The sequence below is a fragment of the Heptranchias perlo genome, chromosome 32 (assembly GCF_035084215.1).
Source record: "Heptranchias perlo isolate sHepPer1 chromosome 32, sHepPer1.hap1, whole genome shotgun sequence".
In the NCBI taxonomy this organism is placed as follows: domain Eukaryota; kingdom Metazoa; phylum Chordata; class Chondrichthyes; order Hexanchiformes; family Hexanchidae; genus Heptranchias; species Heptranchias perlo.
The window spans coordinates 14,052,743-14,080,652 of NC_090356.1; the positions used below are offsets into that span (position 1 = coordinate 14,052,743).

Here is a 27,910-nt window from a genome sequence, read left to right on the forward strand (position 1 = left end):
TAGGAAATATTTTTTGCACCTTCTCCAGTGCCTCTATATCCTTTTTATAATAATCCCTCTGCATCCCCCACCCCCGATCTCTCCGCCCCTCCCTTGATCTCTCTGGCCCCCGACCGATCTCTCCGCACTCCCCCCCGATCTATCCATGACACCTCGATCCACAATCTCTCCCCCCCACTCTTCTCCACTCCCCGGCTGCAGCCTGGTGCTGCAGGCCTTCCCGCCCGACAGCCAGCCAGCCTCTCAATTTTTTTGGATTGAGAGTGTGGAGGAAAGTAGTTCTATACATGGGTCAATTTATACATGAATACATAAAAGAATTTAAATCTTTTGAAATACATGTATTTGCATCTTTTGTCTGTTTGTACTTTAACTGTAAAATTATGAATTACAAGCCACACATACATGTAAAGTAGGATAGGGAACATTCAGGTTGTGGAGTAGTGAAGGATACTTACTGTTTCTTTTTCTCAAACTTCTGAATGCACTTTTGGTGGATCGTATATTGTGTGGCATGTCCACTTTCCAAGTACGTAGGTTCTCTCATTTTTTCCTTTTGTTTTTCTGCTGCAGCCCGAGCATTTTTCCTCGCCTGCATTGCTTGTAGGTTCTCCTATTAGCACATGTGCAAGAGATTTAATTTTATGCAGCATCTTCTTAATGTAAAAGCTGAAGAACATGCAATTTAGATTACTTATAGTTCCGCAGGATGACCAAACACTAAATAAGCAAAAGTGAACTCCCCCACTGCTTAGTGAACTTATTCACTAAGTAACTGAGTCACACAGACCAAGGTCCTGGATCTGTGCTGAGTTAGCTGATCTCAGCCAGGTTGACAGTAGCAGCGCTACAATTAGCCTCAGTACTTTTAGGTTAGAGTGGGGAGAATTAGCCAGAGTTCCTGCTTTTAATCACTATCCAGCGATCCCTGCAGGAAGTGTGCAAGAAAGGAAATTGGATGAAGCCAGGATTGTCCTCGACCGTTGTGTCTCCTGCATTCAAGTAGACTACCAACACTCACTGTCAAGGCTTACATATGAATAATGTCCATTTGGGCAAGAAAGCTAAGGGTGACTGGCACTTGGGGAATCCTACTACCCAGCATACAGAAAATTGGCAAGAAAAAAAGCAGGATTGAAGCACATTATGTTAATAGCAAATCTCACTCTTTTGGCTCTTTCTAAATACTTTAGAAGTGAAATAAAGCAGCTGATTTAAATACAAAAGAAGTTTTTAGCATCTAATACAACCAAAGTGATAAGAATTTCCACCACTACCTTGATTTTATTTCTAAGAGCACAAAATCTTACTAGCATTAATTTACTGAAACATCCCTTTTAATTCTGAATCTTTGAGGTAGAAATCCAATATTTTTTGGGCGTTAAGTCAACAGTGAGGACACGAATTTCAGGTTGCATTCTCCCGCAGCCGAACTCCCTCGGAAGTGTGCCATTACAGATTGAAAAAGGATGTACAGTTTTCTCCTCTTACTTGGAAGTTGCTTAATTTATGTTAGTTTAAACCAAAATTGTGCACTAAAAAGTCAAAAAAGCTTAATTATTAAAATTGCTTAATTCATACCACTGTATAATTTGAATTTTTTTCCAAGCAAAAAATTACCTTGAATTAACAAGAGTAGACTGTATGTTGCAATAAGGAATACTTGTGTGTAACTCAAGTGCCAAGACAAGCAGCCACTTTGAGTGCATGAATATGAAGCAAGCAGAAACCTGTGGACAGTGTGCTTGGTGCTTGTTGTTTACCACATTTCATAGGCCACAGGGCAAACACACTTTGATGGCAGCATTGCAGAGAGCACTGGTAAACATATGACTGCCTGTGCATTTCGAAAGTAGATGAGCAGTTGCCAGAGTGCTGCATATTCTTGCTCTGTGATGCAGTGCCAAGCTTACATGAAGTTATATAAAGCATCTCCTATAGTAACACCTCCAAAGCCGCATCTTGCGGTGGTGCTGTTCTCCTCTACACCCTGCTTCTGCCATTTTAAAATTTTCAGCTAGCTCCCATAAGAGATGCCGGCGTAAGATTTTCCAACCTCTGTCACCAGCTCGCTTCCAGCACGTTGTGCAACGTGCAGCTTTTCAACCAAAAATTAAGTTAAATGAATTGACCTCATTGTAGCACGAGGTCAGCACAGTGCACTACAGGTCTGCAGTATCCAAGAAGCAGTGATTCTGATGGGTCTCCTATCAGTCCTTTAATTTCATCTGTGACTATTTTTCAGTAAAACATTTTCAGTGATTAACATACTTTTATTAAGTTCTGTCTGTGCTATGATAACACAGTTGCTAACCTTTTAATTTTAAACAAGTTAGTGACTGCCTGAAAATATTACAGACAGTAATTTATCCAATTCACTAAAAGCAGGGCAAAGAGAAAATTAACCTCCAAGACTCCTTCTTCTTTGTTGTATCCAATGTAAACACTGACTTGTGCATTACCTCAGACCATGTGTAGTAAGAGCATTTGTTGTTTTTTTTGTGGGATTGCAATTAGGATAGAGACAAAGGTGAAACTGATCAACAGATTTTAGGGGAGCAGTTATACTATAGCTATTGGTCTCAGGATTGATAGCTACAGTATCCATTCACAGCCAGCAGTACCTTGTTCATACACCTGGCTGCAATTTGGACTGTCATACACAAGAGAGCTCTTTCAAAAAATGGAGAGCACCCCTCCCCTATTAAATTTAAATGTAGTGAGAACACAGGCAGAAGCTACCAGACTTTCAATACATTTAAATAAGCTCTATAAATCTATAAAGGGTCCAGGAGTCTAACAAACCCCCTGAGCCCTTTGTAAGCCCAGCTTGACACCAGTCTGGAGTTATACTCCAGATGAAGTCAAAGCCCAGTCGTGTAAGACTATCTCCTCCAGGAGTTCTCACGCCGAAACTAAAGTTGCAGTGTACACCCACCCTAAATAAAACACTCTGGGCCTGTTGAAGTTTTCCTGAAGCTTGACAGGGACAGAGTCAACAATACAAAAAAGTACTTCCAATTGGTGTGGAAACATACCAACTACATTCAAATCAATGCCAGGCAGCAAGTATACCCCACAAGGATTTCCTTGGCTGATATTTCTGAAATGCTTCACTGTCGCACCAACTGGATATTTTCTGGGGTCCATCAAAATGCCTTTCAATTGACAATGCTTGCAGCTGAAAGGAATTCTTATCAAATAGGGTAGGAACTCTGAATATGGGCAAAGCCACTATTGTTCCCTCATATCAGATTAAAAAGAGTGTGACTACCAGTAGGATATTTGCTGGTAAGCTTACTCAAGAAGCTTACTCAACCCCAGTCCATCACCGGCATCTCCACATCAAGAAGCAGGAGCACTGCAGTGTTCGAGGATACTGACATAAGGTTTATAGTAGCCACTGGCTTAAACTGGTTTATATACATCACAAACATCATTACAATGTTTCAAGACTATCCAGCACTTAATTATTGGGTTTGCAAGTTAATTTTATTAAAAGACTGTACAAAATGAATTTGCTTTTTAGAATCACCGATGCAATGGGGCAGAATTTCACATTGTGTATACTAGTTCATGGGGTGTTAGCAGCACAGAAAAAGGGTGAAGACCCATAAATAGTGGGTCTCTGCCACCTTTGTGCATGATGTGCATTTCCAGTGGGCCGGGGTATGGGCGCAGGAAGCTCCTACCTGAAATGGGGGGAAATGTTTTCACCAGGAGGGCCTTGCCAGGTGCAAATCCCAAGGTTGCTAGCTGCTGGACTGTCTGCAGGAATAAGCTTAAAGGTTCATTCAACAGTCTTAAAGCCATTCTTGCATTGTTTCTCTTAATTTTTTTTAAAGCTGGCACTTAGATTCTCATGTTCCTTTGTGCCAATAGTGTTTTTTTTTTCTCCCAGAATCACTACTAGCTCCAATTGGTTTGGAAGAGGATGATGCCAAGTAGCTGAGGTTGCATGAGAAATGCTATGTGCCCAACTGCTGGTACTTGTACATCCGCACCTATGGACAGAGATGACCAGACCTTACTTTGGCAAATGATTAGTTCATGCAGAAGCCCCTAGTCCCAAAGGAAGCTAGACAGCAGATCCAATGACACAAGAGATGTGAATACTTGACTACCCATAAAGTTAGATGGTTCTTCAGTAACACCCCAAATCACATTATGTCACACTCTCAGGTGTACTGCATGAAAGAAGGCATGCCAGGCTAACCGTTAGCCCACAAAGCTTGATTAATCACACCAGTCAAGATGCTATCAATTTCACTTTCAGCACTGTTGCATCTATCTGGTAACAACTGTGTATGGAACTGTCACTAGCTTCAGGTCTTCAGAAAGGCAGATGCAGAACTTTGCCATCTGCTACTAGAACACCCAAAACTACCATGTAGCATATGACTGGCATAGCCAGTGACTGTACTGGTCAGCTACAAACTCAAGCCTGACTCCATCTTCTTCCAAGCATGCTACAGTGCAGACTTATGGAGATGGTGCCCTGGAGTGATACAACGGATAACCCACCTTGCCATCAACTCATGCAACACCACCTTGGCTTCAGCAGCCATCAAACAGAGGTCACATGTCAGGATGCTCTGGCAATTGCGTGCAGACTCATGCCTACACATTGGTTTTCTTTCCCTTCATTTTCCCCTGTTACTTCTTAGCCCTCTCTCCCTTTAGCCTCAGCAAAGGTTGCCATTGGATTCAGCTGCCCTTTGAGCCCTTCAAGCCCTTCAAAGGCTGTAGCAATTTGTGTCCCCCATTTTCCACTTCCCTTTAATTATCTATATTCCTTTAAATATAATTTTCCACTCCCACCACTAGCATGTACCTTACATCTGTCTAAATTTGCACCATGAGATATGAATAATTATGCAAAGATTGACCCCCAAAAATTGAGTGCTATTGTCATTCTGCTGAGATCTGCACCAATTCTTAAGTTAGAAAGACTTACACGTGTACACGAAAATCAGCCCTGATATTTGCTCACCATTAAGTGCTTAGAAATAAATTAAAGAAATGTGAATAAGACTAAAATAATCTTTATCTTGCATTATAATACAACTGTCAAATTTAATCAAAATTAAAATCAAATCATATTTTCTTCTGCCATTTTTAGTCATTATTATTTCTCCTTTTCTAGAAATTCCTCTGATAAATCTGAACTTTTCCAGAACTCTATCAATTCTATAATAACCCTACCCACCACCACGTTCTCTACAAACTTCCTTTAGTCCCCAGTGACCCAGCTGAGGTTAGGACTCATTGGGTGTGGAACTCTGAGTAGAAAGCCACACCTGAAAAGTCTGTGTTCTAGGGAATTAAGGCAGTAGCTTGTTACAACACCAGACCACATCATTTTGCTTTTTGATAGATCTACAATTTAACTTTCGTCAATAAATAAAAATGTTGCAACTTTGATTTGCTTATCCAGTTAGTTATCATAGCAATATTTACTTGGTTCCTTGCAATGTTGTTCTTCAGTGACAATACGACTTGCATCCTCCTCTCCAGGTTTTCTCTTATTTGTAGTTCTTTTTCAGCTTGTTCTTCACGAACTCTATGTTAAGAAACATAACATTACAGTATGCTCAAAATTTAATTTCATGCAGTTTATTTTTACAACAACTTAGAGTTATATAGTGCTTGTTATGCCTTGGGGTTTAATTTCTCCTCCGCACCATTGCCAGCAGCAACGCTGATCAGAAAATTTACTCACTATTAAATTCAACAATATAACGATCATTAGGCACCAGGTGCTCACCAACTTCCAGGTTACTAACCAGTTTTGGTTGATTCAACACAGCCTCTGTCCTAGTAACCTGCCTTACATGTTATGTGAGTAAACAATGCCATACCACCTCAGTGAATTTGTTTGTATTTTTACCTCTGCCTCTGGTTGTCCTTGAACTGGGATTTTAAATTCCCCTACAATAGACACATTACAATGTTCCACACCCTTTCTTATCTGTGCCAACAGCTCCCCATCAGCCTTCTCCACTTATGGTAGTCTATAGCAGTTATCAATTAATAATTTGCCCCCGTTATGATTACTCAGTTCTATTCATATGGTTTCACCTTGTCCCCTTCTGCTACTAAACCATTCCTCGTCAATAATGCAAGTCCTCTACCTCGTTTTGTAGGTCTTTCCTTACAACACATTTATGCCCTGTCAACTCTAGATTTTGGCCAAACTTTGCCATCATCCCTGCTTATTATCTGACGTCAGCCCAAGCAGTAATATGGCTCCTGATTTCTGAATGGAGAAATTAACCTGCTACAACAGCAGCATGCAGCTGAACATTCAATGAACCAATGTTCGGTCTGGACACTAGTATGGCCAGTGGTTTGGTCTCAAAGGATACAAATAGTTGAGATAATAAATTTGAAACACCTTGATCTGCTAACATGGTGACAAAGATGTCACATTATTGAAGCATGTTCCCTCCAAGATCTCTGCAGAACTTAGTAGAACAAAACAACTGTGATTTGTTGAGCCAAAAGGAAATTGGATATCACTCTAGGAGGAAATTTTAGTGAAACCCTTATCTAACTTCATGCTTGATAAGTTGAGGATTAACTTGCATCTCCAGTAAGCTAGGACTGTTGCTGAACGCAGCACAATTTTGCAGGATGCCTGTACATCTGTTATGATCATAGGATCAAACGGAGGATTCAAGACATTAACAATACGTGATGAGTTTGATGAAATAATAAAAATAAACTTGTCCCTATTCTTTACAAAGAATGTACAACACTGAAACAGGCCATTCGGCCCAACAGGTCCATGTCTTACTTCTCTTATGTACCTGCTGTCTGACTGATGCCAGTGATGCCGCAAGTGGCGAAGTATAAAAAGAATTGGTAAGGAAAATTTGGGGTAGCTCCAGTTTAAAATCTCTAATTTAACTACTTGCCTTCCTCATGTATGGTAAAATGGAAAATGGCTTCTAATGGAATCATTTTTATATTTTTAAGAATTCTATTTTTTGGCTATTTCATCCTCATGAAATACAGTTCCCCTTTATAGTTTTACTTGTATGCTTTACTTAGCCATAGATTCCTTCAGAAACTGCTTTGCTTTTTGATTGTATTTTTTAGCATCTTCAACTGCCTTTCTATGTTCTAGCTCTCGCTCTTCAAGATTCTTCACTGGTGTCCTGTACATGAATAGAAGATAATGAATATTAGCATTTCAACTTCACTGTCATTTATCTACTCCATCAAGATTATTTATATTCCCGAAAACCCTGAACAATGCACAGTATCTTTCAAATGAATGAAGGCTTGAAACGAACAAATTGCATAGAATGTATAGCACAGAAACAGGCCATTTGGCCCAACAAGTCCATGCCGGTATTTATGCTCCACACCAATCTCCTCCCTCCCTACTTCATTTACCCTATCAGCGTATCTTATTATTTAGAAGGATATTTAACTCTTACATTTTGGGAAAATCACATTATCCCTTTCCTTTCCTCAGTGTATTGTATTTTCTCTGTCAATTTGTATATTTTCCTTCTTTCATTTTTCTTCTGAATCAGCATAAGAACTGCTTATTGTATTATTAACTCTAAGCAGTTGAAAATCAATTAAATATAATTCTCATTTTATTTCTATACATTAGAATTATTCCTTAAGGAGCTCCATTAGTTATTTTAAATCATCTAAAGATACCGGGGGGGTAATTTTAACTTTTATCAATGGGCAAAAAACAAGAGCTGGCAAATCGAATGGAAAAGAAAATCAGGCGAGGTGTAAAACAGATGGTCCATTCACTATCACTCGATTTTCACTTGGCTATAGAAGTTATAATTATTTCCAATGTTTATTAAACATATTAATTAAAGGGAACTGCTAATGTAATGTATTTAATCAGGTTGGGTGCCTTACTGTTTCATTTTGAACAAACATCTACTTTCAAAGGATGATCGTTAGTTGAAGTGTTCACATATAGATCCCAGAAGGCTGACATTTTGTGTAAGCAGATGTACACTTCCTACCTTTGGTAGAGGATCCTCAATGGGTGCCACATGGTTGGTCTGTTTACAGACAGAGGAAGAATTTTTATTTAAAGTTCTTGCTGACTTTAGCTGGAAAAGCAGCAACTTCAAGAAGACAAATTCTTCCAGATCTAGCCAGTAAACAGATAACTGGCGGTGGTGAGATTGGGGTGTTCCTTGAGAACACTCCTGCTTTCAATACAGGACATCCAGTTTCATTAAACTGTAACCTCCTTGGCTCAATGAAGGAAGCCTTCAACTAATGATTATTCTTAAGAGACATGAATCTGTTCAGAACAAAGAGGGACAAGTACTTTCCTCCCCAACAGAATTCTCCTTTAAGTATTATATAATTTAATACTGACTTTAGACTGATGTCCTATTTATATTACAGATTGCATTCACTGCATGAGGGCAGCCTGAACTGAACAGCCTTCCCAAGTTTAATCAGAGGGCTACTCATTTTCAGTTTGTGTGACAGGCAGTATTATGTTGCCAACTTAACAGTCATATTGGGATTTCCTTACCAACAGAATACTATTTGAAAATAATATCAGCTATCTATAGGTCATACCCACCAGAAACTTGGTATGTTCCTATGAGACTACCAAAACTCATTTTAGTTAGGGCCCCTGGAGCTCGGAGAGAAAATTTTAATTTTATCAGTTTAAACTGGATTTAAATTCATGTCCCTGAGACAAATGAGTTGTGTGCTAACTCGCTATGCCATCTAGTCCCTTCTGAATCATTCTCAATGGACCAGATAATGAATGAAACTGTAACATCACAATAAAAGAATGTAGAAAGAAGAAAAGGCTACTCAGCCTAGCCAGCTGGATCATTTGCCGCCTTTTCTCCATCTTCCTCTAACCCTGCTGAAACAAAATCACTCCAATTTCCCTTTTAATGCTTCAGTTGAATCAGTAGGGCTGATTTTACGAATGTGTATTCACAGCAAGGATTCTTGTCTACCAGAAGTGCATATTGGAAAATCACAAACATGATCCCCATGATCCATTAAAATGAATGGACAAAAATCATGGGGGGCTGCGACAAAACCATTTCAGTTTTTTGGCCAGTGGTGCAACATATCTTTCATTAAACCAGGAACAGTGAGCCAATGCTAACAAGTGGCTGCAAGTGATTTTCTGTAACACTAAAGATCATGTGCTTGATCCAAGCCCAGTTGAAGTCCAGAGCTTTTGACTGCTAGACAGGAGTCCAGTCTGAAGTAGCAACTTCCTGCTGGAGACCCTATCATGCAACCATATCTTGTGCATAGTTGTGTCCCTTTCAAGTAATGAAAGGCTGCTTTGAAGCAGACCACGTGGTGGTTCGACAAATTAACTGGTTGTTAATTGTATGATTTATATCAATTAGTGTTAATTGTATTCAGGTGGTGGGTATCAATTTGGGACTCTCTTGTATCCTTTTTATAGGAGAGCTTAGCTAAGGTGTGGTGTGTGTAATGGGAATCTCTGATATAGGCTTGGAAGCAACTAAAGACCAGGCTCTAGTATTTTATCCTTCACTACATGGCTATCCAATTTTAACACGGGTTCTTTACAAATGCTTTAATGTGACTGGAGGAGTCAGTTAATTCTCAATTGAAGTAAGCATTATCTCAATATGCACGCCTGGTGAGTGAGAAAATTGGCCCCTCTTGCCTATTGCACTAGATGACAGTCTTTTTTCCATAAGTCAACAATAATAAACATAAGATATTCCTTAGCCATCCTTGGCTCAGCAGTCGAATATAAGGTTCAACAGTTGAATGCAAGGATAGATAGATATTCTGGAGTTTTTCTTGCAGAGCTTTGGGGCAGGAAGAAATTTTGCAGAACCTTCATCCTGAGGTTATGTGGCGTGGGCACAGGCCGCGATAGAGGACTTGAAATCTGATTTTAACACTGCTCACCAGCGGGAATGGGTGGGCAGGTGGTTAAAATGGCGGTCAGGTGCTTCCCAGTGCTCGTCTAGGCCCCACAAGGAAACATTGGGCCTCTCCTGCCCTGGGATTCCCTTCCTCTTTCCAGATCACAATCACCTCTGGACCCCCCCTAAACCACTTATTTATGCCAAGGAGCAGGAAGTTACAAAGGGATGTGGACAGGCTAAGTGAGTGGGTAAAACTATGGCAGATGGAGTTCAATGTGAAGAAATGTGAAGTCATCCACTTTGGATCAAAGATAGACAAATTAGAATATTTTCTTAATGGTGAGAGACTAGGAGCTGTGGAGAAGCAAAAGGATTTAGGTGTCCATGAACATAAATCACTAAAAGCTACTGTACAGGTACAAAAGTAATCAAAAAGGCTAATACAATGTTGGTTTTTATCTCAAAGGGGTTGGAATTGAAAAATAAGGAAGTGATGCTTCAGTTGTGCAAAGCCTTGGTCAGATTGCATCTGGGGTACTTTAGTTTTGGGCACCAAACCTCAGGAAAGATATATTGGCTTTGGAAGGGGTACAGTGCAGATTCACCAGAATTATATTAGGGCTTAAAGGGTTAAATTATGAGGACGGGTTGTATAAACTTGGCTTGTATTCCATTGAGTTTAGAAGGTTACAGGGTGATTTAATCAAGGTGTTTAAAATGATAGAGGGATTCGATAGTGCAGATGCGGAATAACTATTTCCTGTGGTGCGAGAATCCAGAACAAGAGTATAATCTTAAAATTAGAGTCCGACCATATAGGAATGAAATCAGGAAGCATTTTTTCACGCAAACAGTAGCACAAAGAGTAGCATCCCAAGGCACTTCACAAGATAACTTAATAAACAATACAAAAATTTGGTAAAATACAGAGTAAACATCTCCACGTAACTAACACTTGACTGCAGTTTTCATTTACGTCAAATGTAATTTTGCAGTTCAGCTATTAACCAGAGGTTTAGAAAGTTTACATGAACAGTGAGAACTCTGGCACTGAAAGGCATGACTGCAGCAATACAGTTTGTAATCAGTTTAGACAATGACTAAAAACTAACGTAAATTGCTGAGTTTACATTTCACTAACTTTTTGGTAGTTTTTTTCCTTTTCCCTGCTTGTAAGATAGCCGCCTCTTTGGCTTCCAGTCTTCGTTCAGCCTCTAGTAAACGTTGCACCTCATATTCCTCTTCGTCCTTCTTAAGTTCTTCATGGAGTCGCATTAATTTTGCTTGTTCAAGTTCAACTCCAAACAGTTCACGTCTGAAAAGGGGAATAAAAGACTGAAATCCTGCTCTGAACAAAACTATATTGACAGTCAAAAAGGAAACATTCTGTAGAGTTCATCTGTGGCAGATGAATAAATAAAATTAAACCAGTGTAAAAAGTTGAGTACATATTTCATTTAGCTTCTTTGTTGTCACCAGGCTTACCGTAAAAAAAGTAAGCAGTAAATATTAATTGAGACAAATAAACAAAACACTGAAATTTAAATGTTATTATTCTGTGAAATAGAAAGTTAAATTAATAAAACAATTAAATTATTTCATTTTGTGGTTAATAGCTGAACTATAGGCTAGTGAACCAAGTTAGTGCTATTGTAACTAATATAACCTTAAAGCATAGTTCTAAAAATGTTTAGGTATAAATAGCCTAAAGTGAAAATATAAAGTATGAAAGCACATAGGGTAAAACACTCAAATTCTAGATTTGAAGATTATTTTCAGTTTTGATGAGCTCTAATGCTCTACCTACATTTTTTCAGGCACCAGGGTAAATACATAATCATAAGACATACACAGTGCAAAGAAAAAAAGGCATCAATAAGATGGGGGATTATTCTTCCACTCTCTGTTGGCACAAAAGTGGCAACAGATCTGTACCACAATATATATGTGGAGAAGTAAGACATCAAGGGTAGGGATCGTGTGCTTTACATTTGTAGATTAACTGGAGATTTTAGACTTCCAAATAGCAGAGCTCACCAAATGCCATGGCTGAAAATCTGTTTAAAATCTCCACCAGTTTGCTGTGGATATGAAAGAAGATATTTCAGCGTGGTTGATTAATATCAAGAAACTAACTGGATTTTCCAAGATGAACACACGCAAGAAGAAATGGCAAATGCACAGGTTCCAGTTTAAATTTCAGCTGCCTTTCTTCAGATTCAGCTGACTGCCAGCTTGAAAATCTCCTTGAAAAGGACAAGTCATTAAATTCATGAAGCCATTACAGCCCCCAAATCCCACATTGAATCAAGGAGCTGATATCAATATTTGGCTACATGACAAGGGACAAATACAAAAACATTTAAATATGTTGTCAAACCCACCGCTTGTCATTGTACAAAAATATGTTTCTGTACAATAGAAAGTAAGTGTGGTACCATGAAATGTCTCAATACAGCAAATTTATAGCAGAGAAGTAGTTTTAGTTGCATTGTTAATACAATGTGTAATAAGTTACAATGTGTACCTCCAATAAGGTGCACTGGAATTTTTTTCTAAAACTGATCAAGGCTGTTATGGTTTAACTTTTTTGATATCAATTTCTAATGCGTATCATAATTTATTATGTTTACTGTGAAAAGAAAGAGTTTTCATTTACATTTGTGCTGATTTCAGGCTGCTCCACATTATAGAACTATAATACGTCATTCTGCAACCTCACAATTAACCTATTCTGGTAAGTCGAGTCAAATTGGCATAAAATCAAAATAAAATTTAATCCAAAATTAAACAAAATGTTATTTATCACATGCATTGAAATGGAACACATTCCAAGGACTGGTAAATTATGAAGAATATGCCACTGGTGTTGTGGGAGATAACTCACTGCATTGCTTACAAGTTAAATGGCTGATATCATTCAGTGATTTATCTTCCATAAATCACTGGTCCCTGATTTGTATCCTATGTATTTCACTAGAACATGATAATATTGTTTCTTTTTCAAATTCACCAGATTTATCAAAACAACTTTAATACAAACATATTTTTAATAGAAACCACAAAATGCACTGTGGGTTCTTGTGTCCCATTATTCTTTTTTTGCTGCCTAAATTCTCCACTGGCACATTAAGTTAAAATGAGCATTTAAGCCATTGCAGGGTTGCTAACATGTGTGCTTGTCCAGGCATAATCGGTTCTGGTAGCTCCAACAAGTTTATTCCTCTTTAGGTAGCCCTTCCTAATTTGACTTGATTTTATGCATTATAGATTAACTTGGTATAAATTTTCATTAATAAAAATTGAATTGTTCATATCTGTGACTTTGGGCTTCTGATTGGGTCATTCCTGCCGATCAAAGCCACTTTATTTTAATTACATAGGAAGACTATGGGTTCAAATCGTATTTTGTGAAGTTAGCCAACAAAAACAAGGTTTCCAGATCATTGTGGATACACATGCCAACTATGCATATGATGTCTTCAGCATTATGATGCAATTACTGTAGACACTGCTATTAAATTCTTTGCTCTACATCAACTGACTATAGGTAAACCACACCATGAAAAGCTGAAGTGATACGTCTACTTTGTATCTTTACCACATATACAGGCAATCCATCAGTGTGTTCAACAAAGAGTTAATAAAATACAATCTGTTTCTATGACCCAAAGGCATTTGCAGACACCTTTGTTCTCTTTTCAGTCCATAACTCACTCATTCTCTTGCAATGTCAAAGCAATTTTTGACTCAAGGTCCTCTTCCCCTCGAAGCTCTTCACACAGCCGTCTGTGTTGTGCCCGAAGGCGAAACAAAGCAGCACTGGAAGAACGTCGGGAAAAAATGCTGAATATTAATAATGAGCAAAATCAGAACCAATTATTATGACTACAGGCAAAAAATACCTTATTTTTGCTTTCATCACATTTGCACCATCTATTCTTTCCACCTTCAACATTTGCCATTGTCCAACTAATTAAACAACAATAACTTGCATTTATATAGTGCCTTCAACGTAGGACAATGACACAAGGCACTTCACAGGAGTATAATCGGCCAAAAATTGAGATTGAGCCAAAGAAGGTGAAATTAGGATAGGAGGGTGATTAAAAGCTTGGTCAAAGAGGTAGGTTTTAAGGATGGTCTTAAAGGAGGAGAGCTACATGTCTATACATACATACAAATATAAAATATACATTTAGACATTTGGAGACTCATAATACAATCAAGGAGAGTCAACACGGTTTTATGAAGGGGAAATCATGTGTGACAAATTTATTAGAGTTCTTTGAGGAAGTAACCGGCAGGGTGGATAAAGGGGAACCAATGAATGCAGTATATTTGGATTTCCAAAGGCATTCGATAAGGTGCCACATAAAAGATTACTGCACAAGATAAGAGCTCTTGGTGTTGGGGGTAATATACTGGCATGGACAGAGGATTGGCTAACTAACAGAAATCAAAGAGTCGGGATAAAAGGGTAATTTTCAAAATGGCAATCTGTAACTAGTGGGATGCCGCAGGGATCAGTGCTGGGGCCTCAACTATTTACAATATATATCAATGACTTGGATGAAGGAACAGAGTGTCTTGTTGTCAAATTTGCTGATGGTACAAAGATAGGTGGAAAAGCAAATTGCGATGAGGACACAAAGGGGTCAATTTTCGGATGGCCGAGCGGGTGCGTTCATGGCGGGGGGCCTCCTAAAATTGGGGATTCCCGGAGCAGGTCCGGAGCCCGGCTCCAACCCGCCCACTTCCGGGTTCCACAATGACGCGAATCATTGCGTGCGCAGCCCCCGCATGCGCGACTCCCACTGGCAATCAAAGCTGGGTACTTGAGGTCATTTACAGACCTCATTAGTTGGAGATTTTAGGGGGATTCGGATTTTGGACTACCCAGAGTGTGTTTCCCATGCTGGGGGAAACACTCCCTTTTAAACAGACGTGTTGCAGCCAGTAGCCAGTGGCAGCTGCAAAGGTCCATTTAACAGGTGTGGGGTAAACCCTCATTCATTGCAGCAGGGTACTCTAGCACCTCAGACAAAGTTTTGCCTGCCATACCGTTGTCTCCACACTCCAAATGATTAAATCATACCCTAAACTCTGCTGTCCAAACACATTTACCTACTTTGTGGACTCCCTCACGCTGTCAGGATGGGGGTTGGGGTTCCATTGCTGCATTCATCACTCCATTGGAGGACGAGCAACATCACCAGCCTCGTCATGCATGCCGTTCACCTCCGCCACGTGGAGCTACACAACACAGTGCTGCGCAACAGGCACCTGCACAAAGTAGTTGTGTAACTACACATACACCCACTGTAGGGTGACCCAATGAGTGGCATCAAGGGTGTTCATGGAGAACCTTATGAAAGGGCATTATTGCACAAGCCAGTCAAGAATGGCCAAGACGTGGCAGTAGTGGTGAAAATATAATATGTAATGTGAGTTGATCAGAAATCAAATAGAAGTAAAAACCATGACAAACCCTCAAACACCCTTGTGCATCCCCTTCATGCTTACAACACGTTTGCCTTATGCTACACATACATGATGCATGCCCTGTGGCTGCAGCACAGGTAGTGGCAGGTGGGGTGAGACTGACCGTGAAAAAGATGCATGAGAGGGTGAGTATGAGACAGAGCCATGGGATTGTATGAGGATTGGGTTGAGTGGTAGTGGTGGGATGAGTACTAGCGAGGTGAGTAATTGCAGGTAAGATGAGGATGAGCTTTGAGTGGGTGTGAGGAGTGATGTGATAGAGTAGCGTTGGCAGTGCAGAAAGAGATGTGGGGTGGGGGCAGTGATGTGGCAGACGGAGTGTAGGGGAAAGAGTAAGTGTACACACTTCAGCTGACCTACTTAGGTCATTGAAGCGCCTCCTGCACTGTATGCAGGTGTGTGATACGTTGGTGGTGCTAGTGACCTCCTCTGCCACCTCAAGCCAGGCTTTCGTGGTGGCAGAGTCAGGCCACTTCCTCCCGTCCGCCGGGGAGAAGATCTCTGTCCTCCCCCTCCTCTTCACCCCATCCAGTAGGACCTGGAGTGAGGCATCATTAAACCTGGGAGCAGCCTTCCCCCTGGGCTGCTCCATGCTGTAATTTTGGCTCCTTTCTGCAGCATCAGTCAGTGGAGGGCTGCCCCTTTAAACAGGGCTCCTCCAACTGACAGCCTATGATGCGGGTGCGCAGTCCGCCCGCTGCGCAGCTTTCCAGCGCAAAACACGGAAGCCAAGGTAAGTTACTTCAATTTACTTACGATTGCGTGGGGAACCCACCGATTTTACTGGGCAGGTTACCCACGCTCAAAGTGTCGGCAAAGCGATATTGACAGGTTAAGCGAATGGGCAAAAATTTGGCAGATGGAATATAATGTGGGAAAATGTGAAGTCATCCACTTTGGGAGGAAAAATAAAAAAGCAAAATATTATTTGAATGGAGAAATACTACAAAATGCTGCGGTACAGAGGGATCTGGGTGTCTTCGTACATGAAACACAAAAAGTCAACATACAGGTGCAGCAGGTAATCCGGAAGGCAAACGGAATATTGGCCTTTATTTCTAGGGGGATGGAGTATAAAAGCAGGGAAGTCATGCTACAACTGTATAGGGTGCTGGTGAGACCACACCTGGAGTACTGCATACAGTTCTGGTGCCCTTATTTAGGGAAGGACATACTTGCATTGGAGGCAGTTCAAAGATGATTCACTAGGTTGATTCCGGGTATGGAAGGGTTGTCTTATGAGGAAAGATTGAACAGGTTGGGTCTATACTAATTGGAGTTTAGAAGAATGAGAGGGGATCTTATTGAAACGTACAAGATTTTGAGGGGACTCGATAGGGTAGATACTAAGAGGATGTTACCCCTCATGGGGGAATCTAAAATTAGGGGGCAAAGTCTCAGAATAAGGGGTTGCCCGTTTAAGACGGAAATTAGGAGGAATTTCTTCTCCCAGAGGGTCATGAATCTTTGGAATTCTTTACCCCAAAAAGCTGTGGAGGCTGAGTCATTGAATACATTCAAGACTGAGTTAGACAAATTTTTGATCAGCAAGGGAGTCAAAGGATATGGGGAAAGGGCGGGAAAGTGGAGTTGAGGTAAAAATCAGATCAGCCATGATCTTATTGAATGGCGGAGCAGGCTCGGGGGGCCGAATGGCCTACTCTTGCTCCTATCTCTTATGGTCTACGTATATATATATATATATATATATGTGTATACATACACATGCACATATATATATACACAAATATACATATACACAAAGATATATAATATATACACACAAAATATTCCTCTATGTATGCACATTACCTTTCCCTTGGTACATTTCACTTAACCATTGCAGGTTCCAGATAGTGGCTTCAAAAGATAGGTGGTTTCTTTTCCTTTAAGCTTAAATTTTCATTACTTACTTAGTCTACTGGTTTGGGGGAGGGGCACAGAACATCAGATTCCTTTTTAAAAATTCTTTATGCTCATCAAAGTGAGGGATATTGGTGCTGGGGAGTGTGTAGAATTGTAATAGATGCCTGTGGAAGGTCCATTGTCAGAGATGGAGAAAGAGAAATCCAGGCAGGGGAAGAAAGAATCACTGATGGACCGCATAAAATGTGAGGAATGAGTGGAAATGGGAAGAGCAGTAATTGAAATTCTCCAGATGGGAGTGAAAGCAAGAAGCTCCACCTACACAGTCATCAATGTGACAGAAGAGGAGGTCAGTGGGAGGGCCTAAATAGAATTGGAAAAATGAGTGTTCCACATATTCTACAAAAAATGGCACAACTGAGACATGCTCAAATAGGAGTAACTAAGTTAAAAGAGAAGTTGTTGAGGTTGAGAGCAGGGGGTTGTAAAGGGACTTGACATCCTAGGTAAAAAGGAGACAATTAGTTGAAACGATGGGTCTGCCAGGACAGGCCTGTTCGTGAGTGTCGGGGAGTAGGTGAAAATGGGGAGTTGTTAATTGTATGATTTGTATCAATTGGGGTTAATTGTATTCAGGTGGTGGGTATCGATTGGGGACTCTCTTGGATCCTTTTTATTGGAGAGCTTAGCTAGGGTGTGGGGTGTACAAGTGGAATCTCTGTGAATAAAGGCTTGGAAGCAACTAAAGACCAGGCTCTGGTATTCTTTCTTCACCACATGGCTATCAAATTTTAACAGAGTGCAGACCTGAATAGCTTTAGTGTGAAGATCTCTGGAAGAAATGAGGCCAGCAACAGTCTTGGAAATGATTGTTTAGTGTTGAATAGTAGGGTCATGGTTTAGAGAAAGATAGGAAGACGAGTCAGATAGTTGCCATTTAGCCTCTACCATAAAGCAATCCTAGCACCATGCAACAATGCTTCCGTTTGTTAGCAGATTTTATGACAATGTCAGAGTTGGAACTAAGAGAACGAAAAACAATATGTTCAGATGGAGATAGATTAGAGTAAGTAAGGGGAGTAGAGAAATTCAGTCAGCTAATGTTGTGGGAGGAGTTCTCAATGAAAAGATAGTGAAAAGGCAGAAGGCCAGAAAGAATTCTAAGAACTGCTGGATACAGGAAGGAGAAGGAATCAGATTCACAAAGTCTTGAAATTATGCTTTATGATATTAGTGTGCAATAATTATTTTCTAATTAGGTTAACAACTCCATTAAAATAGAAGAAAAATTAAATTTCATATGATTCTGTTAAGTATTTGTCCATTAATAGTCATGTTCCATAATTTCAAGACCAATTTGTAAAATTTCAAATACATTTAATTCGGATTTAAAAATACAATATATTGTCATCTCACTAGTGAGTAAGAATGTGATGCTGTTGGTACTTGTTAGGACCGACAGGCTAATAGAAAAATCTTTTAGTTCAAAGCCTGACATTGTCATAAAACCTGACAAAAGGGAGCTCTGTTGTGTGGCACAAGGATCTCTATGTGACTGAGGAAAGTGTCAACTATCTGATTCTTCTTCCTAACTCTCTCTGGACCATTATCCACTATTGAACATATCTTCATTATTGAACATCAAACAGACATTTCCTAGACTGTTGCTGATCTCATTGCTTTCAACACAAAATCAGCAATTTCAGTGGGTTTTTATAGAATGCCAACATTTTATTCCAGATTTTGTAATTTGTTTGGAGAGGGGTTAACTGTCAGGTCTAATTAGGTTTAACCCTAAAATCAGAGGATCCAAAATTCCAAATGGAATTACCAAGGGCACAGAGCGGGTGGATTGCCACGGTGGTTGGAATTTGGAGTGGAACCCAGTTCCACTGCGATTCCACCCCCCATTTCATGTTTGCCATTTTCTGGGTGATGCCTCCACGCACTCCCCCAAGGAGGGCATGGGGTTCCTGGGCTACCTCAGGCATTCCACCCAATTCATCTTTATAAGGTCTCAGAACTCTTGACACTTAAGAATTGTTTTGAGTTCTGATGACACCTTTTGAAATGCCTCAAACCTTCAGCAGGCAAAAGTAATTGACCCCAGGTGGACGTAAAAGACCCCATGGCACTATTTTGAAGAAGGGCAGGGGAGTTCTCCCTGGTGTCCTGGCCAATGTATCTACCTCAACCAACATCACTAAAACAGGTTATCTGGTCATTATCACATTGCTGTTCAGACAACTTTGCTGTGTGCAAAATTGGCTGCTGTGTTTCCTGCATCACTACAATGACTACACTTCAAAAGTATTTCATTAGCTGCAAAGCGCTTTGGAATGTCCTGAAGTTCTGAACGGCGCTATATAAATACAAGCTCTTTCTTCTTTCTAATGTATTTACACGCCTTGGTATGTTTGACTTATCTTCAGCAGCTCTAAGCTCTATGCTTTCTAAGCATAGGGTCTTAGCTACCAACTGAATAAAGACAGTTTATAACTAGACTAAATTTAAATGTCAAAACAATGAAAATTATGGTATCAAGATTATCATTCTCTACCCCCATTGTGCAGCCACCATTAGGATGTATTGCTAACCCAAAATTAAATTGGTTCTCAAGTAGAGAAAAAAAGGGAGATAGAGAAAGAGAGACAAGTTGAGAACTTATGAAGAAAACAGAGCAAATAGATAACTTATTTTCCAACTGTGCAAATTTATTTACATAGGTCACTGATATTATAAAATGCTTTAAATTCACTGGATGTTGGAAGAATCTGAGTCATATAGACATGTGATGCAATGCACTAAACAGCAGAAAGATCACATACTTGTTGCTGGCAGCTTGCTGCTCTTGAATATCTTCTTCCACTTTATCTTTCTGTTTCTCCAAAGTTTCCATTCTCCTTCCACATTCTTTTAATTCTTCTCTGAAATTAGAAAGCATGCCAATGAAGGAATATACAGAACTAAGTAGACAGCTTTCAGATCCATATGCATCAAACATTTCAGGTAATTCCATTATTCCAACTAAATTTGTCAGCTGCTTTTAGCCTGACTGAAATGACAACAGTTAGCTTTTGAGCATTGATGTTGCATTTCAACACTAACATTTTAAAAAGCAACAATTATGGATTTCAAGTTTAGCCACAGGACACAGTGGTGCTGAAATTACTTGTGTGTGAATGCTTAACATTTTCATGCAAAATTCCTCCCTTATTTTAGTGGTGGCATTAATCCATTTATTTGAAACACCTCATTAAAATAGCAGAAAGAAGAATTTCAAACATATTAAGCATTTGTACTTTCATATGCCAAAGTGCAATTTCAGAGCCAGTGAATTAAGAAAGATGCTATGGTTTTACACATTTAAGAATTTTGTTTTATATTTAATAGCCTAAAGGGAAATAAGTTCAACTGACAAAGGAGAGGAAATTCAGACCATATTCTTCATCTTGACAAATACAAAAAATTAGCAACAAATTTAAAGAAATGGATAAAAGAAAATAAAGATTTCTGGGGCAGAACAAAATTACTGCACAAATTTATCCCCAATTTGACACTTTAGCTAGGTTACCACCCAAAATGCGCTGGCTGGTGGCTGAACACATTTTCCGGTGGTCAGGATTCTAACTTCCCAGCTATGATCAACTAACTCACTGATGTATTTTTTGACTTTGCCAATACATTTTATTTATATAAAGAGTAAAATTATTTTCTTTTTGTTTTGATTATCACAAAAGTTTTATTTATCCATTTCTATATCTGCTCACTAGTGGGTAGCTGCTAGCAGGGAATTAAATAACTCTAGAAAGTGTAAAGGAAGTTGGCATTCAAGTTTGTAGTATCAAATTCACAACACTGGGTGACATTTTCTCCTCATGCATTGTGAATAAGAGGAAAATTGTGCCTACTGTCTTATATGTTATATTTAAAGGCATTTCAAAATGTTGGTAAAAAAAATAATAACCCTGTAATAATTTGTAGTGCACTAGTAAAGGCAAATATTTATAAACTTTACTTTATTCATATCTTAGCACAACCTTAAAAGTTATTCTTATTCTGAGAATATGTCAGTTCTAACAATATATCCATATATGCTTTGCATCTAGCATATGTGTCACTCTTGAAAGTGCACATATGCAAAAAGTATATATCACACTTGAAATCATATTTATAAAACAGCAACATGTCACAACTAATCAGGTAGGGAACTTATCAATGAACAAATAGCATATTACAAAAAAAAAGCAGTAAGAGAAAGGAAGCAAAGCCAGTCATTTTCTGCTGGTTTCTTCTGACCTTGATAAGATGGGCTCTCCCCAAGGGGACACGCTGAAAATAAGCATCCCCTATTCTGGTAAGTCTCAGGAAGAGAAGCAGGATTCTTACTTTTTAGGTTTTCTTTAAACAGATAAACTTTTCTGAGCAACAGTAATTAGTCTTTAGTTGACCTCTGATGTTCCTATATACTTCACTTCCCACAGGCAGGAGACAAACAGGAAAGAGATCATTTTTGTGCTTTACTCCAGTTAGACCTTGTGGCCTTAATGGAAGAGGTTACTTTAAACATAACTCCACTTAGGAGCAAACAGCTTTCCTCAAGGCATCTCTTTACAACTACTGGAAAAGGGCCATCAAAACGTAAATACTCCAACACTCCCCTACTTAATATATAGTAATAAATTCTGTGTTACTTGGTAAAACACTCCTTCCAACTTATCATAACAAAAAGGTGAATGAAAAGACATTTTCCAAAATAAAGATGTCAATATGATCCTGAATATAAACCTCAGAATAAACATTTAACAAAGCTACAAACTGTAAGGCTTTACTATTAATTTCAAACTGAAACATTCAGTGGTGCAACCCTACAGGCATAATCATTCTTCGTAATTATCAAAATCTTTGAACTGCGATGGGAATTACCAGCTCCCATTATGTAAACATATTAATATAGCCTGGAGCAGATTATGTCAGGCATGAAGTTTGTGAAACTGAGATCTGCCTATGTTAATATCATCAAAATGGTTCCACAACTGAATCTCCACACTTTATGTTACACACGTTTCAGCCATTCCCAAAAAATTAAATACTTTAGCAGTTGGCAGTGCACCTTCTCTTATGCAAGGTCACAATATCAATATTCAGGCTACATAACATGACTCTCTCTCTCGCTCCATATATTATCTATATATTATCAAGGAGAATGGTATTAGATGGTGGCTCATGGAGAAAAAGAGCAGAGATTTGATGGGCTAAATGGCCTGTTTCTCTGATGTGACATATATGTTATGTATTTTAAAAGGGTCTACGGTGTTGAAAAATCTCAACTTTTATTCTTTTGTTAGTAATTTTGTAACTACGACTATATAACTTTGAGCAATCCAAAATGGGCAGTGAAATGAGCCAGTGTTAATACTCAGCACCTTCATATGTTGCCAAAAAGCTAATTTATGAATAACAAAATATCCAACATTCTGTCAGCAATATTTGAGTACTCACATGACATTCCACTATACAATATTTTAACAGACACATTAACCCATTTATTTTGAATATTATATAATATATGTGTTAAAATAGCAAACAGAAATGTGATGGAAATGCATTAAGCATTCATTCACTAATATTGCATGCTAATTTCTAAGCCAGTATTGATAATGTTGTTTTAAGAATTCTCTAAGATTGTTGCATCCGTTGTTATGTCAGTCATCTACTTGTTTTGCTTAAATACATAATCAAAAAGAAGACATCAAAGCAGGTGTACAGTGAATGCAGAGAAGAGAAAAGCCCAGGCTTCAAAACACACAAGCTGTGTAGTTTCTTCATGATTATGCATCTCTATCAAGGACAAAGTGGCATATTATATATACAACAAACACACACACATATGTAGGAAAGTGCAATTAGACTTGGTGACTCGAAGAGATATTACAATGGCAATGAGATACGTATCAGAAGGAAGCTGGGGAAAGAAAGGAAACAAAGAAATACTATTTTGGGACCTGCAGGAAAACACTGCAAGCAGAGAGAAAAATACTATACTCCTGTAAGTTGGAATGCCCTTTTCTGACTTACCTTTCTCCTGATTTTGGAGTTCAATGTTTGCACATCACATTCAGAGCACAACGGAAAAAATGGACAAAAAGATTTGTGAAATCTTACTTGGAGCCGTGGATGTGGAAGTTGACAGCAGAAAAGGTGCCATGCTATTTCATTACACGGGTGAAGAAGATATTTACGATATGTTGCCAGACACAGGGGATGATAAAAATTATGAATAAGCTAAAGCAGCACTTAAATTATTTCTCTTCCTCCACCCCCAAAAAAATCTTGACTTTGAAACCTATAAATTCAGCCGGGAATGACAACGAATGGGAAAACACAGATGAATACCAATTAAGGCTATTTAACCTGCCTGCCCATGTGAGTTCACAAATGTTGATAAAAAGATTAGGATTTAGATACTACAAAAGAGTTCATCAACAAAGTTACAATGCTGAATCAACTTTTAAGAGATCAGGAAATGACCTTAACCCTAAGATAGTAGGTACAGCTCAAGGAAATGAGGTAACAGAAATATAGGCATAGCAAATGGAAAATGGGATTGCAGGTTACACGGCTGAAGCTATCACATCCATAAAACACAATCCACCAAAACACAGGTTTGCAGATGAACTGTTGATGCCAAATTAAAACCAGGTGCTAAAATGATGACAGTGAATATCCTCATGCCACCTTTTGCCCTGTCTAGACTGCAGTATGTGAGTTGCTGAAAAGACAGCAGTTTTGGAAGGATTTGAAGATCAAAAAACATTCAACCAAAGAAGCACATAGGACCATTAAACAAATGCATAGTCCAATACCATGTAAATCATGTCTAATCTGATGCCTCAGATGATGACAGCATATATACCTAGGTTTGATTTCTCTCCAGTATGCTGCCCAAAATTGGGCAGGTTAGTTCTGGAAATGATGGGAAAATGGAGTAGGGAAGTCTGCCAGCACCTCCTCCCCCTCAACTGGATTTCCATCCTCCCCACCACTGCTGAAACCACTCCGCCCCTGCCAATCACATGTAAATGCTGGAAGGGATGCAGGACCTGGCATCCTGGCCCATTTTCCTCCCACTCACCCCTCTTACTGCTGGTTCCTGGGATCACCTAGTGGAAGGTGGCAGTAGGCCCAGGGCAGCAGTGGTAATGGCCCCGAAGTGTCCTGATGGAGGAAGAGGGTCTGCTAGTGACCTCCTGTTCCTCCATTGCAGCCCCAAAGCTTCGCCTTCTTAGGCATCGGTCAATTGCCTTCACCTTTTTGAGGCTTTTCTGCCTCTTTAAATAACTGGTCACCTATTATGGTGCTACAGCACTGCCAAGGATTTTTCGGACTGGCAGTGGCAGGCACCCTCTTGCTGGCAGGAATCCACCGGGAGCCTGCCATGTATAGGAAATGAGCCAAAGTCAAGTAAAATGGGTCAGGGTTGTAGTGGACAGAAATCCCACTCTGCCTATTAGAGGGAAATCCAGCCCATAATTAAAGCTTCCATTTTACTTAAGTATCTAGTACATTGGATAAAATTAGTTTTCTAACAAGCTTCGAATTGATGCATAAAATCCTAACCGCACATAAACTTTTTTAAAAATCCTTCTTAATAGATTGCAAGAACGTAGCTGAGGAGTGCAGAGAACAGAAAGTTCAAATGAGAGAATGGGTTACTCAGTGTTACGGAAATGGTAACTTCCTCCATTTTTCCAAGTCAACCTCTTATAATTTAAGCTATATTATGGATCATACAGAAATAGCATTGTATTCATTAAGTGGCCTGTGAGCACTACATTTCCCGCATTTCCCTCATTAGTGGCTGCTCTGATGTGTATTAGGATAGGGTTGGATTTTCCTCCAATATGCTGCCCGAAATTGGGCAGGATAGTGCTGGAAATGGTGAGAAAATGGGGCAAGGAAGCCAGTCTCACCTCCCTGCCTCCAACCTGCTCCTTAATGTCTTCCTCCCATCCTGCCCAGACCTATATGATGCACCTCCCTGCTGTCCAAGTTCCTTCCTACCCAATAAATTGTTTAGTTGCACTCTAGCCATATCCATAACTCCCTAATAAATAGCAATGTTTTCTCTTGCTTTTAACGTTAGAGAGACAACAGATGCTACTGGGTGGATGGTCTATCTTAGCCTATCTAGTGAAACTGTTCTATTTTCACATTAGTTTCACTTCATAAGATATTAGGATAGGATTTTCCAAATCTTGCTACAAGAAGGGCAGAGAGAACAAGGGATGAGGACTCAGACATATTTTGGTCGATTTTGACTGCCTTCACCTGACGTTAATGGGGGAGTAATAGCCTCTAAATGGGGTCAGTAGCCTTACTGACACATTAACACAGGCGATGCAGCCGGCTCCATTTTGAAAAAGGCCTAACACCGGGTGTTTAAAACGTCCGCCTGTTTCAGGCGTTAGGTCCCTTTTAGTATGGAAATTGGGGCCCTATAACATAAATAGGACCCCGATTGCCATTTAGGTCGGAACTAGTCGGAGCCTGTGACAATGGAACCGAAGAGGCCCGCCAAAGGTAAGTGTCGAATTATTTTTGTGGGCCTCAGAGGAGCTCACAAAGATAACCTGGGCCGCTACTGCCCTGGGACCTCCACCCTCCATGATCGCGACCCTCCCCCCACCCCCGCAATTGACCTTGCTAGCAGCCGCATCGACCTGATTTTGAGGCCTCAATCCAACGAGCTGCACCGCCTGCCAGATTTAGAGGAGGCTGGGCCCTCAAAATTGCAGGGGCCTCCACGCTGCCGGAATAGGCGGCCGACCAGTCAATCGCCCAAAAATCAAAATAGGCCCCATTGGCTGGCAGGTGTTGGGGGTGGGGGGGCGGGCTTTGGAAGCATAAAGGAATCAGAGGCACAAGTGGTATTAAAGGCATAAGGGGATGCTTAAGTGGCATCAGAGGTTTGAAACTGGTATAAACAGAGGGTAAAAGATTGCAAAACAAATAAGGAAAGGAAGAAATTGAAGCCAGAAACATAGGGACTGCAGGCATTAGATGCAATGGAATAGGCAAGAGGAAAAAAAAAGTATGCTGAAAAAGGGAAAGTTGAAGACTGGAACTAGGGGAAACAGTTTTAGAAGCTGGTAAATATACAGTGAATGAAGACTTTTCTAGAAATACATGCATGCAATCCTCAGCAAATTACCATAGGACAGCATGGCTTCCTGTAAAATAGCAGGTAAACACCTGCCTGTACCACACTGTAACATCATAAGGACTTGACTCTAAAGAATTCTGCCACAAGAATTGTTTTAGTAAAAATTTACGTAATGATCTGCAATAAATAACATTTTGTTTCCAGCGATCACACATGCTAGAAACAGAATAAGTTGAGTTAGAGTTAAAGACATGGAAGAATAGTCAATTGAATTTTGGCCAGTCATTACTCACACATATACACAGCCAAAACCAACAAGGGAACCTTTTCCATATCTATACTTAATCTGTATTTACTTGATATCATAAATACACAAAGTATATTTTCAGTTTGTTGCTATTATTGAAAATTATTGAATTGATTGCATTAAGTGCGAAAGCCCCAATGTTAATGACTAAGAGTATATCATTATTGGCTTAACAGCATAATTACGTCTGACATTGAAGTACAAAATGACAGGAAAATAATTAGCATTTTCTAGCATAGGACTATTCAGTTTACAGAGATTGGATTTTAAGAAAACACAGGAGAAAAAGTATTTTGTAAATATATTAAAATTGAGTCCATTCAGCAGACATCTAAGTAACCTGCAAATAAACTGGACATTTGTTCTGATGAAGAAATGAAATGCAAATTCACATCTTATCAGATAAATAACTGAAAAATACATTAGCACATCTATTGTAACTGGCTAATATGACAAAATATAAGAGCACTATACTCTGTAACGGACACATAAATGTCTTTGAAAATGAGGATGTCAATGTTAACAGGCATCTATCTAGTGCTGGATTTTTTTTGTCTGAATCTGAACAGCTGAAAGAGCAATGAAGCAGTAAAGTGTCAGAATTCCTCAGTGAGGGATTCTAATTACTGCCATAGATCATTCCCAACCTCACAACATGCCATGTGCAAATGAGCTGCCTAACTGCAAGATGTTGCAAATAATGCAACACCTTCTCATTTTGAGGGCAAAAGATTTTGTTGTGACCACCATGCCATTGTCAAATATTCATTTAATTTCATTCCAAAGTATTGTGTTCTTAATACAAAAAATGAACATTTGGCTGTCCAAAATACATTCTCTTGACAATATCAAGTGGATACGCAGAACTAGTTCTAATGCAGACCTATTGTACTGCATTAAAAACATTGTAAACACTTTAGGAGGGGGTAGTAGTCTTCCAGGTGGAGGGTAGAAAGGCATTTGGGATGAATTTTAGAGGGAAAAAACATCTAGGGTTCAATTTTAAAATGAAAGTCCGGGTACTTTGGGGGCAGCAGGGCAAAGAAAATCGCAAAAATCCAGAGCGGGGACGGATCCTGGCTCCAACCCGCTGACTTCCGAGTTTCACACAGACGCATCTGGCTGCGCCTGCCGTTCCCGAAGCCGGAATTCCGGCCGGCAATTAAAGCATACGGGACGATA

The 27,910-nt window shown here is 39.5% G+C and overlaps 1 protein-coding gene across 1 annotated transcript in view; it reads right to left on the reverse strand.

Annotated features, from left to right (window-relative positions):
• The window catches only part of cfap74 (cilia and flagella associated protein 74), a 154,597-nt gene that overhangs the window by 105,698 nt on the left and 20,989 nt on the right, over positions 1-27,910 (reverse strand). Inside the window, exons 5-10 of the mRNA XM_067970088.1 lie at positions 20,084-20,182; positions 13,602-13,706; positions 11,026-11,199; positions 7,053-7,163; positions 5,461-5,563; positions 459-613 (exon numbers count right to left, since the gene is read on the reverse strand). Coding sequence (XP_067826189.1) covers positions 459-613; positions 5,461-5,563; positions 7,053-7,163; positions 11,026-11,199; positions 13,602-13,706; positions 20,084-20,182 — 747 coding nt within the window. The remainder of the gene's footprint in view (positions 1-458; positions 614-5,460; positions 5,564-7,052; positions 7,164-11,025; positions 11,200-13,601; positions 13,707-20,083; positions 20,183-27,910) is intronic.